Source organism: Penicillium chermesinum, assembly GCF_028974085.1.
Source record: "Penicillium chermesinum strain IBT 19713 chromosome Unknown utg000004l:1.0-3345178.0:1.0-3348027.0, whole genome shotgun sequence".
In the NCBI taxonomy this organism is placed as follows: domain Eukaryota; kingdom Fungi; phylum Ascomycota; class Eurotiomycetes; order Eurotiales; family Aspergillaceae; genus Penicillium; species Penicillium chermesinum.
Genome location: NW_026695314.1, coordinates 2,782,143 through 2,796,457, shown reverse-complemented (window position 1 = coordinate 2,796,457; position 14,315 = coordinate 2,782,143). Strand labels below are relative to the sequence as shown.

At 50.6% G+C, this 14,315-nt stretch overlaps 4 protein-coding genes across 4 annotated transcripts; all 4 read right to left on the bottom strand.

Annotated features, from left to right (window-relative positions):
* Positions 1 to 256: 256 nt before the first annotated feature.
* N7468_005951 (uncharacterized protein) lies at positions 257 to 8,084 on the bottom strand (the record flags this gene model as incomplete). Its single annotated transcript, XM_058475247.1, has 6 exons — positions 257 to 345; positions 400 to 2,621; positions 2,692 to 2,743; positions 2,797 to 7,244; positions 7,310 to 7,463; positions 7,529 to 8,084. 6 exons carry the CDS (start codon positions 8,082 to 8,084, stop codon positions 257 to 259), a joined length of 7,521 nt encoding a protein of 2,506 aa, XP_058330987.1.
* An 867-nt stretch (positions 8,085 to 8,951) lies between these two features.
* N7468_005950 (Pentaxin) lies at positions 8,952 to 9,803 on the bottom strand (the record flags this gene model as incomplete). The annotated part of the gene is made up of 2 exons (XM_058475246.1): positions 8,952 to 9,512; positions 9,567 to 9,803. 2 exons carry the CDS (start codon positions 9,801 to 9,803, stop codon positions 8,952 to 8,954), a joined length of 798 nt encoding a protein of 265 aa, XP_058330986.1.
* A 565-nt stretch (positions 9,804 to 10,368) lies between these two features.
* Positions 10,369 to 11,207, bottom strand: pex8 (putative peroxisomal membrane protein Pex17; the record flags this gene model as incomplete). The annotated part of the gene is made up of 2 exons (XM_058475245.1): positions 10,369 to 11,068; positions 11,134 to 11,207. The coding sequence occupies 2 exons, from the start codon at positions 11,205 to 11,207 to the stop codon at positions 10,369 to 10,371; spliced, it is 774 nt and encodes a 257-aa protein (XP_058330985.1).
* A 959-nt stretch (positions 11,208 to 12,166) lies between these two features.
* On the bottom strand, positions 12,167 to 14,161 carry N7468_005948 (WD40 repeat domain-containing protein; the record flags this gene model as incomplete). Its single annotated transcript, XM_058475244.1, has 4 exons — positions 12,167 to 13,534; positions 13,588 to 13,788; positions 13,867 to 13,982; positions 14,071 to 14,161. 4 exons carry the CDS (start codon positions 14,159 to 14,161, stop codon positions 12,167 to 12,169), a joined length of 1,776 nt encoding a protein of 591 aa, XP_058330984.1.
* Positions 14,162 to 14,315: the final 154 nt, after the last annotated feature.

Sequence of the window (14,315 nt, the reverse complement as noted above, 5' to 3'; positions counted from 1 at the left end):
ATGATTGAGGCTCAAGGCCATTTCAGATTGTGGAAATAGAAAGAAAACACGAAAGAAAGCAACGCCGAACCGCCCCTGCCCCAGCCTAGAACCGCACTACAGATTTCGCGAGTCATAAAATCGTAAACGAATCTCGCGCTAACAACTCCCAAATGACGTTCGCTGAGGCAAATGATATTTCGTAGCGAGATGAAACCAAAAAAAAGCAACTGAAGACGGTGGAGATCGGATTCGGGCCGAGAACTGGTAAAGGTCGTTATGGAGGTGAACCTGCGATCCCCATCTCGGAATCGCTAGCCAAGATAGACGTAGCTTCCCACTCCTCTGGCGATGGCACTTCTGGTTCTGAGGGACGACCAAGTTAAAAAGATTCGGAGTCGTCAGAGAAATCGCTCATACCTGAAACAAGGTCGTCGGATGCTTCCGCGGTGATATGCTCTATGAAGTCGACAATATCTGTCTCGGAGCTTAGCTGGCTAGAAGAAGACGGGGAAGACGATGGCAAAGATAAGAACGAGAAGGTTGAAATAATACCTTTGGCTTCTTGGATGAACTCTTGCTCTTCCTCGCTGCTTGGATCGTAAAACTTCTGCAGGCAAAAAGGAATGACCTGTTTGAAGCCTTTAATCACTCTGGGATTCGGAGTTTGGGCCTGATCAACAGCGTAGATGCGTTTGACTTTTTCCACGCATGACTGTGCCAGTTCGCGCCCGACACGAATGGTTCTTGCGCGCGCATCGTCGTCTAGTTCATCAGTTTCAGAAGCAAACAGGGCCCCGTTAATGGTCTCAAGCATTTGTTGGCGCGTCAGGCGGTCGGGATCCATAAGTAGAGTAGGAGCAAACTCCGGAAGCTTATCAATAATCACGGATGTAAACCAGTCTGGTCCCAGTCCTAGCCTCTTATTAGATTGCGTTGAAAGAGTTTGGAAGAACTCTAAATGCTCCGAACCAGCACAATTATTAATCGAATCCACGCCTTGAGCGACATAGTCGATCATAGCAGCGACGAATGCTTCACTAGGAGCATTCTCGCAGAACTCAATCGTTGCTAGAAGGAAGGGGATGCATAGATCAGCCGGGGAGAAGCGTAGGCCTGTTTCGAGGGTTTTGATGATACTAGCAAGGAAGCCTGCTTCAGGCTCCGCTGCTGTGAAAAGCCCGATGATCCTACACGCGGTCGACATAGTGTTGAATTGTTCCGAAGTTAGGAGCCTGAAGAGCATGCTCAGGCTACCGTCTGCTTCCAGTGTCCAAATAAGGTCGCTCTCTGATGAGTTGAGATGGAATTTGCCATGTGGTCCTGTGGTACGAGGAGCATCGTCTGGCAGTGCGGGAACAGACAATTCCACACTGCTCAAAAGAGTGTACAAAACCTTGATCATACTCTGCTGGTTGAAACGCCGGCCTTTCTCCTGCAGTCGAATGTAGACTGGGTACAGCCTCCGGAGGTCTTTTTTGTCGTCTCTCTCGAGCCAAAGAAGCTGGAGACAGCGAAGAAGAAATTCGTTCCGAAGCAGCATTTGAATCACCTCGGGTCCAGCCTCACTGAGCTTGAGGATAAACTCGAAGTAGTCCTCCCAGGCTCGTGGGGTGCCCTGAAGCGGAGCCCACAGATCGTGCAACTTGACAACGATCCTTTCAACAGCCGTTTCGACATGAGGCTTCCCGATTTCTAGCTCGTGACCTTCGGAATTATCATTCCTCACCATGTTGAGCGCAGTCTTCACGCACTCGATAATCATCAACATGCCTCGGCCACGGATTTCAGGATTCGCAATTCGCAGGATGATATTCTGCAGTGCTGTCTCTCGGCTGTATGCCCATTCAAGACCCTTCAGTGCTGCACCCGAGTTTTTTCTAATAGTGTGAAAAACCTCTTCGAAAATCTCTTCGTGTGCCGTATAGTCTTTTGTACGTACTACCAGCTGCTCAAAAGTCTCCAGTCCAACGCACATTACGAACTCATCAAGCAGACGCGTGTGTTGGGTGTCATTAGCATGGCGCCTGCGAATTTCAAGAAGCTTTGCCGTAAACTTAATGTGAGTGGGATCCAGAAGACAATATTTCCGAATGAACAACTCATTGTCCAGGGATATGCTGTTTGCCAAAGCACGTGGCACGGGAACCTGGATGGGATAGTTTGTCTTTGACGGCGGAAAAGACTTCTTCAATCTGTCGATTGTGGACACGCGTTGGTAAAAGAGCATATAGGCATTCCAGGCCTTGTTCAGATGGACACCCCCCATCGAATGAGGTGGATCGCTCACCCCACCAAAGCATTGGTCAGCAATCGTCGATGGATCGAATCGACTCACATCAGAGTCATTAAACTCTACCCAGGAGGTGGTGTTGGACCCCGACGGGGGTTCCCGGGTATAAGAATAGTAATGCCCTGATTCCGCTGTTCCTGTATGCACTAAAACACCCACCAACTCAAATTCATCCGGACCAGTGGATGAGCCGGAGTCAGACAGATACTCAACTTTGTAAGGGGACATATCAATACGATGGGGGAACTGGAACTCGTCGTTGATCTTGCTTCTCTGGAAATTCGTGATGTCAAAATCGAATCGCTTCAAGTGGAAGATGAGGTTGTCTGGGACATCCTTCAAGCAGGCCCTATGAGCAAATAATATTAGGATCCCGATTCAATCACCCTCAGTATCCAGATGTGCACCCTTGTACTTACCGCTTAACCGCATCAACATGACGACCACATGCCGTACAAGAATATTTATTGTCTATGATAAAGTTAGCAGATCCGAAAAGAATAGTATAAAAGGGGTTCACTGACCTCCTTGCATGATCTCGCCCTCGACATATGCCTGTAGACTCTCTTCAAGGCTAGCCTTGCCCTTAATATCGCATTGTATGGCAGAAAATGGTTCCAGTCGCTCAGAGATGTGCGAGCACTCTTGGGACTTTATCTGCTGGACGAGTTGCCCGCCGTAGAAGGAGCGGAATCTTTTCTTGTCTTCAGAATCAAGAATTTGAGCTTCCCAGCGGTCGAAAAGCAGATTGTAAAATTCATCGACGTCCATCTGGACTGTCACATCGATGGGGTGGTTGTCGTAATGCCGAATACTTTTAACAAACTCCTCTGGGTTGACATCCTTGCTCCAGCACTCCTGCATTTCAGCAAAAAGTCTCTGAGTCTCGTCTAAGAGCTTTTGTGAGGATTGGGAATCCACAGTATGTAAGTGAAGCATGAAATCACGGAACTCAACGTTCATGAAGAGTTGCGTCATCAAGGAGTTCAGATAGCAGGTATTTGAGAGGTTTCTCAAGCCTGCATATCCCTCTGGGGCTCTGATCATTTTTGAATTCGAGCCGGAAGACTCATCCCGAGGTACAAGCTCGTCCATGACCTTCAAAGCACTTAGGGTATCCAAGCTGCTCCGCTTGCACAAAAGGAGAACGATGTTGTATAGCTTTTGGCGAGTCGCGGAATGCATCACAGGCACTAGTGGCACAACGGGGTCCGCACCATCAGGCGTGAGATCCGGGAAGAGATATTTGGCCAGTATTTGCTCTGCAAGATCGAAGGTATCCAATTCAATCTTGCAAGCGTCAGCTAGCTCAATGCAGAGTTCCAGCAGATGAGTAAAACCGTAGATAAACTCATCCGCTATCTCACGCCCAACGAATTCTTCTGTTTGGTGTTGGAACATGACTTCGCTCCATTGGCGCAAATAACGACTGAAAGAGACGTCTTTAGGGGATTTATCGGCAATGGAATTGAAGACCCTCATTGCTGTCTGGAAGAACTCTGCAGATTGGAAAGCGTACTGTGGCGTCTTCGGGATGGCCAAAGAAATAGATTCCCAAATTGTGGCGAGCATGTCGATACGCGTTGGGCTTTCGATCAACGCATCAGCAGCATCGTTCGCCTTGCTGGTCGAGTACTTCTGCAGCTTGGAAGACCCGCAGATCGTCTGAATTCTCTCGGCGACCTCAATTCGAACTGGGCGGCACTCCTCCTGTAGAAGCATTCCTTCGATGAGTTGATCAAATTGAACTTCTCCCTTGACAGCAGTCCAATACTTATGGTCTTTCACCGAGCCTTCGATAAGAATGGCGAAAGAGTCACAAACAAATTTCTGAATGCCAGCTGCATTTGTGGGGTGTGTGGCTGTCTTCCTGGCAGCGTCTACTAGTTTGAGGAGCTGTTTCACAAAAAGAAACGGATCGTCAATCAGGCACGTATTCTCGGATTTGGATGTAAAGACAGAAAACGCAGATAAGAGACAACCCACTGCTGAGGTGGCAAGAGCCACCATAATGCGGTCCTGGGGGATTAATCTCAAAAGGTCCGGAGACATCAAAAACGCGACAAGGATGTTGATGCTATGAGACACGAAAGACACGTCCGGGCTATCTTCGATCCCCTCGTCACGAAGACAGGCAGATAATGCATTAAATGAATAAAATGCAATGAAAGGGGTCTGCAAAGGAAATAGCTCCTTTTCGGATATCTCTGTCGATCTCACAAGAGAGGTGACTCGCTCTTGTGGCGGAAAAACAGACAAGAAATCGTATATCTCATGAGCCAGGTCGGCTTTCAGAGAGAGAAGCTCGTAAATCTCATCGAAATGCTTGAGAATTTCCAAATCAACAGGTGTGAACAGTGAGCCTTTGTTCTCTCTTGCGACCTCCTGGGAATCTGGCGCTTTCCGGATAATCAAAAGACCAGGTTGAAGTTTCAATTCCTTCACAGGAGCATCAGGGTCCTTGAGTAAATCAATCCGCTGCCCGCCTGAAATTGCTGTAAGCTTGGAGAATCCAGTCGCCAGAGAAAATCGTTCAACCAGCTCTGCTGCGGTTGACAGATCTCCAATTCGAAGGGTATTGATCTTGGAGTTTGAATTGCCATCAAAGGATTGCCAGTTGATCTCAATCAGATCCCCTTTAAGCGGCCGTTCCGGTAAACGAGGTGGAGAGGCACGGGGTGGGCTGTAATGAGGCCGAGTGCGTAGCCCGTAGAGGAATTGACGGAGGAACACCAGAGACCGCCTGAACTTGATCTCGTCGGCGCCTATCTCCGGGCCAAGTCTATCATGCATGGTGATGTCACCGTTGTTGGCTGATCCCTCGGAATTTTTCAGTGTCGTCGCGGCAGAATTGAGCTGGTCGATGCAGCGATTAGCGATTGCAATATGCGTAGCCTCAACAGCCGACCGTGGGGAGCTGCGGATGATTGTATGATCGAGGTAGACTTCGATTGCAAGCTTCATTGCTTCGTTTTCGATGGAACCAGGCGGTGCAGTCAATATCATCGACCAAATGCGATCCATTCCAGGGATAGTGACAACCTCATCCTCACTTGCCGGAGAGGGCGGGTGGAATCTGATTTCGTAGATGATGGACTGCTTCGCAAACATAAGCACCTCCAAAGAGTAGTCACTGGGTAGAATCCCAGGCAAATATTCAAAGATGCAACGTTCCAGGAATGGATTAGGCTTTGTGCTGCGGCTCAAAGCATGGACCACCATATTCCAAACAGCCTTGAATCCACCCCGCCCCAGCTTCTTCGACAAGAAGATGTCATTCCATAGCGAGGCTCCAAGTTCTGGCGTGATCGTTTCCGGGACCATATCGATCAGGCGGAACAACATATTGAACCGTGCAACGAGTCCATGGTACGAAAAGCTATTTGAAAAATCGGATTTATCATCATTGACAGCATGTAACAAATCGTTGATGACAAGGCGGGTCAAATCAAATTCTGTTGCCAACTTCCAAATCTCTCGGGGTTCGTGGAGGGGAACGAGAGCGCTGAGTGCTTGGAGGCTGCCCGCGCTGAATTGATTCATTTCGGAAATGTCCTGGATGCAGCGTTCGTAGATCTCCATGCGATCGACTTCACTGATCCCAGCCTTGATAAACAGAGCAAGAAATTTGCTGCCAAAATTCTGCATTTGCGTTTTCTGGTCCACAGGGATGTCCTCGGCCGCAGTACTCTCCCGTATAAGGCGAACACATAAACGGAGTGGAAGACCATCCACGTCTTCGCCGGCTTGGTTGTTTGGCTTGTCTAATAAAACTCGCAGAAGGTTGTCGCAGAAATCGAGCATTCGAGTATCAAACCGATCCAGCGGCAGCTCCAGAACCTTCGAGCAGATGTAAAGTAGCAATGGAGAGGTAGAGACATGCATGTAGAAGGTCTTGACCAACATGGCCAAAACTTCAGCGATAATTCGACTGTCCTGAGATTCGGTAACTGTTTTCCAGATGACGTCCGTTTCACCGTTTGTATAACTTGATGTCACAATCAAGAAGCCAACGATGTTGCTGCTCCGGCTTATCAGCTGTGGGTGAGAGTCGACCCCCACGAGGTAATCGACGATCTTTGTCGATCGGATGAATTGGACAATGGATTGGATGAAGGGCGTTGCAACCCCAGCCGCGTCATTGGAGATGTATTTCTGCCACAGCCGCACAAGATCTGACTGCATTGTCTCAACGCCGAAAGCTCGAAGCTCCATTCGACCTTCAGTAATATGCCTTTTCAACACATCAAGCTTCCAACGCCAGACCGCAATGAAGATACGGTCTTTTACCTCCATATCATCTGGGACTTCCAGAGATAAAGACTCCTCTAGCTGGCGAAGGAATTTCTCCTCGCGGTTACAAAGAGTGTTATGGCTATGCATGAGTTGGCGCAGAAGTTGATCACTCAAATCGTTTCGGACACTCGAAGACTTCTTTGAGACCCAGTCTTGCCACTTGGAGTCGACTGAGCAGATGAGCTGGTGCATCTTCTGGAGGCTGGAAGGGTCGAGCAATTCAGCGTCAGGCTCACTTGCCGGGCTTTGCTTTTCCTTCAAACTCTTGTCCAGGATAACATTTGCGAGCACTGTAAGTGGACTCGCGACCACTGCCATACTCGGGGCTTTATTGGAGACTGCCAGAACCAGCGAAGTGTACTCATCGAGTTTCTTGACAGTGTCGGCGGTGATGACTTGGGCGCGCACTCGGGCCACTAGGTCATAGGGTTCGTCATCGTACAAGCTGACCAGGACACGCCAGTGTGGGAAGTTTTGGACGTGGAGTAGCCATGAAAGAGGCTCGATGTATCGCTCCGAGATGCAATCCACATCCCGGGCATCAGGCTGCGCAATCGAAGTACGCCACTCTTGCATATCCAACTCCATCAGGTGTAAAGTGAGCCGGGCCCAGTCCAAAGCAAATTCCTCCAAGCACGACCACATTCCTTTGTCATCAACCATACGCAGTTCTTGGCTATAAACCTTGTCAGTATACAACATATACAAAGTCGGGGAGGGGATGGAGAGGGAGTTCCATACTCGCGGCGCATAAAGCTCTCCAACAATGTTGGCAGGGCCTCCCAGAATGGATATTCGCCGATCACCGCATCCATCGTGAGCAGGTCAAGGCTTCGAACGCACTCATCCATCCAGACTTTCACTCGGCCCATCAGGTTTGCATCGCGGAGATCGCCTAGTCTCGTCGTTAGCTCTCTGAATTTAAACACGCTCAATTTATTAGGTATGAGTGGGGCTGACACTTGTGAACCAGTTGAGTGATTCTGGTAAGATTGTCCAAGGCGCTTGTGTTGTCGCGGAGTTTGGGGAACTCATCCAGCAGATCGGCGGCCGAGGTATACGCCATTTCTACCGACTGCCATGTTGAAATGCGAGGATCTTGATCCATGTCCTCAGGTTCGGCAACCTCGATTTCAGGAGAGTTGACTGGGGAGGAAGAGACGGAAATCACGTTGTCGGGTTCAGGGTGGGGGGCATTGAAGGTTGTCGTGTCTTGCGAGGCCTGGGTCGCTGACTCGGAGGCCATGTCGGAGGTTGGCGACTTCATGTTTATGGTGACCTTACTGGGACGAGCTTGGTCGGCCGTCACGTCCATATCCGCGGCAGGTACGGCTGAGAGAGAGCAGACCCCGTCCATGGGCAGACTCTCTCCTTCACGGCTCCCACTGTCAAGACGCGGACGTTTCCGGTTCGCCGGAAGATCGGAGTCCTCCATAGATTCACTGTGAGGCCTCGTGAACTCACTTAAGGGTGTATCTGGCGGGGTTCGTGAGCTCTCTGGCGGGGGTGCTGCCATGACATTTTCTGTTCCTCTCAGAAAAATAAGAAGAAATACCACAGCAGGGAAGCACTAGAGAATGAAATCCGGCCGGAACAACCCCTCGGTCGCTAAGGGAAGGAAAGAGGAGAAGCAAAAGGATGAATGGGGGAAGTTGGAAAGATTTGGAGCGGTAGCTATTTTTGGGAGGGGGAAACGCGCGAAGCCGGTGACGTTGTGGTGTGGAGAGTCCAGAACAACAGGATCAGCTTTTGTATTCGCCCCGCAAGTTGAACCCTCTGCTGATCACAACAGTGAATGCCTTGGTTGGTATTTGCCAATGTGTGTTTCCAAGGCATTTTCAAGTTTCAAGGATGAGCTCAGGGTCTAGGCAGCCGCCCGTAGAGCTCCGACAAACGATATATTCCTGGAGCCGCAGGAACCACCAAAGGCATAAGCGCAAACACGGATCTTCCACGGACAGAAGCTTTCCCCAGAGCGGAGCTCCTCCACATCGTTGTATGGCCCAGTCATGCAGCTCAATGTAACCCACAGGAACTTCTATTGTCCTGGCCACGGCCTGGGCTATGACCATGTCACACTAGATTGATCTCCTAATGAGCCTTGGGCTTATCAGCTTTCCCTGAAGTTTTCGTTTCACCGTGACGCTAGCAACCATGGATGTACCGGAAGTGCTGAGCATGACCATTTCAGCGTTACTCTATCTGTGGACGGCCTAATTCAGGCTTTGAATACTGCTAATGAGAAGTCATAAATTAAGTACCAGTGGTATAATGTAGCGGGCCTTAGACAGGCCATACTGGTATGAGCATGACCTACGCTCATCCTATGCAGACAGAATCCCCTCGTCAAATCCCTTCAAATGTCAACTACCAAGGTAGAAGCTTATAATTTACTCTCCGGCGCCACCCCACCAACGGCACCACTCATAAACGGCCCATTCTCGGCATCTGGGGCCCCAGGAGCTGGCTCTGGCCCGAAGAGAACTAGCTCGCGTCCGCCCCCGGTACTCCACCAGCTGACACAACAGTGGGCACGGTCAACGTCCATCTCCCCATTACTTAGAGTCTCCCAGAATCGATCAATGCAGACGTTGCGCATCTGGCGATCCGCAATGACATTTATCAACTGAGCTGTGAGGGGCAGCCATTCCTTGAGGTCATCTACCCTAAGGAATGAGAGCGCGTCGATCAGAGCCAAGGTCAGCACGGCTTGAGCGGATAGGGGCCTTTCGTCACCTAGGTTGGGCGCGTTGGATGAAGTGTTTTGTGGCGTAGGCGAAATAGGCGTCGATGATGCATTGATCGCATGGTCTCGTACGACTTCCAAGAGTACAGATGGAAGGAGTGGTTGACTATTAGCTAACGGAGATGGAGGAGTGGTGACTTGGATGACGGTCTTGAACGCGAGGCGGAATTGACGCGCTGAAAGGTTTTCGGGGAACACCTTGGGAGCGTTATATTAGTAAGGGCAGATTGCTGGAAATGTGGTGCGACTCACAGCAAAGAGATTGTCGATGTAGAAAGGCAAGTGTTTCGCCGCTAAATCTGAATTGTGGGGCACAGCAAAAACTACAAGCACTAGGCTATGCGCCGCCTCAAAAATATCCAGCAGCAGGGGGTTAGCACCAGCTGCCAGGTATGGGAAGGCAGCAGATAGTAATAATTCCTCATTGGCACTGGGCGAGAGAACCAGGGGAAGTGTTCCGCCGTGTTGAGGAAAAACGAATCCAAGCATCGCTCAACTGGATGTGCCGGAATCTGACCCATTTCCGCAGGCTTGATGCTTCGCAGGAAATTTTCTGACAGATCTGGGTATTGTGAAAGAATATCAATGGCCGTCAAGGATACAAAGGCCTGCTGTGTTGATGCATTTTGACCAACCCGTGACGTGACAAAATAAAAGTTGCGAAGGATATGAAGGGCTTGTATGGAGAGGTAAGGGGCGCCTGAACATGTTTCTCGTTAGCAGATCGACAGTAAACCTCAATGTGAGCTGACATACGGCTATGGGCTGCTAAAGCAGGATCATTGATGGTCCTCCCTAGAACGGCTCGTAGAGCAATGACGACTGAGTAGAGGGCAATTTCGAAGCACTTTCCAGAGAGCCGGTAAAGTGGTTTGAAGAGACTCTGCTTCCAAGAATTCCAGTTCTTCCGCAACGTCGATTTCTGACAGTTTGTTTTGCCTCCATTGAACCATGAGGGTCCGGGCAAAGTCCGCTAAGTAATCCACTGTTTGGGTAACCAAGCCCGGATCTCGCACATGATCGATACCATGTGAGATGAGCCTGGACAATGGGCCTAAAGCAGATACAAGAGGCCTTGAGCCGATAGCAGATAGATGGCCGTATGAAGGAGACGTAGCGTTCCACCGAAACTTCTTCCCGGGGCCTCGACTACATCCTGATCGATAGTCCCCAAGAAATATCCAGCTTCGAGACCTTCACCTGAGAAGAAGACAGAGCGCACCATAGCAGGCAAGAGGCGGTCATAATTCAACGAAGCGCGCTCTTGATCTGAAAGCAGTTCAAACGTGTAGTTCAATACCATGGTAATACAGTTTCCCTCTATACCGGCATCAGGATGTAACTCCTCCAGTGCCAATTGAGCCGCAGTAGCCAATGCCCGCTCGAGTTTGATTCTGATTCCCCGTGGAAGCCCCTGTCGATTCTGCCCTTCGAATCCAAGCAAAATGCCACCAAGTAGTATGGTGTGTCTCCACCGCGGGGACTTCTCATCCGCCCCCTGAGCAATTGCCTTGACCCAGGCTTCACGTTCAATGCTTCTGTTCCGGTTGTATGGCATACGGGGCGCGTCTGTGGTATCGTTTTGTAGCACAGCGATGGCAGCGGTGTTGAACACGCTCATGATCTTGCGACATGACTGGAGGTCGACAGGATGATCCCATAAGGCGGGAGCAGACAGGAGTTGCGATGCGAGGAGGGTCAGGTTCAATGGGTTGCCGAGAATAGACAGGAAACTCGTTGCTGTGGGTAGAAGACTGTCCCAATATGATCTATTAGCATCTCATCGGCAAATTGCAGCACATGGAACGGTGCCACTGACTGGGAGGCATCTTCAAAGCTAGATGAAGCCTGCAGCGACCGCAAGAGTGCGGCGAGGGAGCGTTCTGTCGCCATAGAGAGGATTACTGCGGACTAGGACAGGAGTCCTCCGATCTCTACATGGTTCGGGGTATGACTACAGACCAGACCGTGGAGAAACTCCAGGCCTGACTAGCCGAGGTTCGGAGTGGAGCCGCAAACAGTGCAAACAGGCAACGTCTCAAGTGGGCCGGAGCGTTCCTGCATCAATCAACATCCCAAGGATCGCGTGGTGCGAATATGTTCTGAGCTGCTTTGTTCTCTGCTGTCAGTTTCCCGGCCGCAGAAGTCCCTTTCAATGGCCAACAACCGGGTCCCAATCAACTACTACACGCCGGCGTTTCCATCGTTGTACGATTTCGTACCTTCGCACCACCACGAGGCCTACTATCTCTATTACACGGAGGATATCTGGCGCTTTACTTTATACTGGACGCTAATATTCTATGGAGCAACTCATTTGACAGTCGCGGGGTGTGTTGTTCTTACTCATTTCCGCAATTGGAGTGTCCTGTGGCTCGTTCCACTGCTTTATAGCCTGATCGCTGGTGTAGAAGCACTTTTAGCCGGGAGTTTGGTTGGTTTGATGTGAGCTTCCTTGCTGCCAAGTATGATTCCCGTCAATCGCTGATTGTTAAGTAGCCTTGCATCTCTTTATGAAGCAGGCAATTTTCGGATGTCAACTTGGGTCCCATTGATCTGGGGTGGTGTCAACGTGATGGTCCTTATCTTAACCAGTTTCCCAATGCAGGGCGGCCTTTGAGGGACTATTGCCTGAATGACTACAAATCGCATCTGGCAATTTCATTTATGCATTTCAGTTTGAAAGACCATATTTGAAATTCCTATAATACACTGGGTATCGCAATGAGCGCCCCGCCCCATCCATGGTTCCCGCGAAAGATACATCCAATGCGCCGCTTTTGAACTCGTCCCCGCCCATATGCATAAAAGAGCACCGTGCTCGCTATTATCGACGACCGCCATCTTGCATGTTACCCCCCCTGCAGACCGGGTAGGCTGCCCATAGCAGCTGTAAAGTTCTGGAGATTGAAATTTGGGGGCATTTGAATACCCTGCGCGGCGAGCTGTTTCTGCAGCTGCGCCATGTCCATATTCATTTGCGGAGGAGGCGCCCCCATTCCCGGAAGCATGGGGAACGCAGGCATAGCATTTGGCGGGCCAGGCTGAGCAGGCGAAACAGGTGCTGGTGCTTGCGAAGACATAATAGCTGCAAGGCGGCCTGGGTCCATGCCACCCATGGTACCTGGTGGTGGGGGCTGAGCGCCGCCAATGCCAGGAAGGAAACCAGCGCCATCTTGGCCCACAGCAGAGACGGTCTGAATTCCTGGTAGAGCAGGCGGCCCTGGGGCTCTTCTTTGATCGGCCAGAGTGTCGGCTTCGTCTTGTAAGTCCTGTTCCTCTTCCTCCCGTGCTTGTCTGCGGCTGAAGCCTCTGTTCCATGTACCCTGCGCTTCTGCAGCCTCTTCCCCAATATGGAATCGATCTTTCATGTAGCTAGTCTCGCCGGGTCGTGCCCGCGACCAGAATCGAGTGAAATTATCTTTTGATCCGGAAGCCAGAATGTGTCCCAGAGGATGCCAGTCGAGGGACCAAATCGTGGCTCCATGCGCGTATTGGACGCGGTGCGCTGGATAGATCACTTGTGGAGGCGTATTGGCAGGATCGGGACTGTCGTACGGTGCCACCGTGGGGACAACACCACTGGGCAGGTTGGGCTCATCTAGTAAGTAGTGGTATAATGAACCATCCTCTGCTCCAGTGGAAATCAGGTTGCTGTGAATTGGATGCCATGTCAAAGAAGAAACAGGCTTTTCATGTCCACGTAGAATGCAAATATCGCGCATCATGCGTAAATCAAAGACCCTTGCCGTCTGGTCTCGAGATGAAGTTGCGAGAAGGTTGTTGTTGACTCGCGAGAATCGCGTGGCGGTGACTGTGTTCTTGTGAGTATGTAGCGTAGTCAAGCATCGAGCGGTTCGTGGATCCCAAAACTTGACTTGATGATCTTTAGAGCCAGACACCAATAATCCCTTGGTTGGATGCCAGTCGCAAGACTTCACATCCCAATTGTGTCCCGTTAGAACCGTGTCGCAGGTTCGAGAGGTGAAGTCAAAAATCTTCAGGGTCGTATCATCGGAGGCAGACAGGAACTTGGTATCGCTGGGTGCCCAGGCGAGATCTCGGACCGCATCATGGTGGGCATCATCGATTGTTTCGACGTTGTTGAAGTTTGGGCGCCAATACTTGATATCACCCCTTTGTCCACCAGAGATAAGCCAGTCATGGCTATGGCACCAGGCCAGAGACGTCACACCTGCTTGGATTTGATCATAGTGTGCCTAGGAAGATTAGTCAATGGTGGAATCTCTCAACAAAACTTCATAGAACGCACATCCATAACTGTCTCAAAATTGAACGCCGTGCCGTTCCATAGCATGAACTCGCCGGTGTGGCCCCCGGTCAACAGTCGTCTTCCTTCCGGGGTCCATCGCACCACGACGATTGGCTTCTTCGATTTTCCGATCGACTGGTGCAGGTGGCGTACGGGTATTGTGTCTGCTGGAGAGTATTTTCGACCGATGGGAGGGACCATCTATAGGAGGGGGTTTATATCGTATTAGTTCCTGCGCTGGCATATCTCGACGCGTTTTCCAGGTCGTGCGCAACTCACATCGACTGCAAAGCTTGCACTTGGGCGCTCCACCTCCATGCGATGTCCGCCCTGATATCGAGGTCTGCGCGTCCGCATCCATTGTACCATTGATGAGCCGTAGTCCGTGACGAGTCCTACGTGCAACGCGTATGTTAGCCAAGCGGTCGTCTCACTCCGAGCGCCACTGCAGCAAGCGCTGTTGGGGATTTGATCTGTCCGTACTCGGTCGCCGGGGTCCTACAGGGCCACCGTCATGATTCTTATTGAACTTCCCCGGGTAGGAGTCGCCTCCATGCTCGTCGTAAAAGGACATCGCGACAGGCCGATGAAAAGGAAGACACGAATCTGCAAATCAAAGAACGCGATTTCGCAGAAGCATATCTGGCGGGGTTTGAATAATTTAAAATATCAAATGGCAGGGGTCGCCCCTGCGTGGTCAAACCGGTAGCGGCCGTGAATTGCGTTGG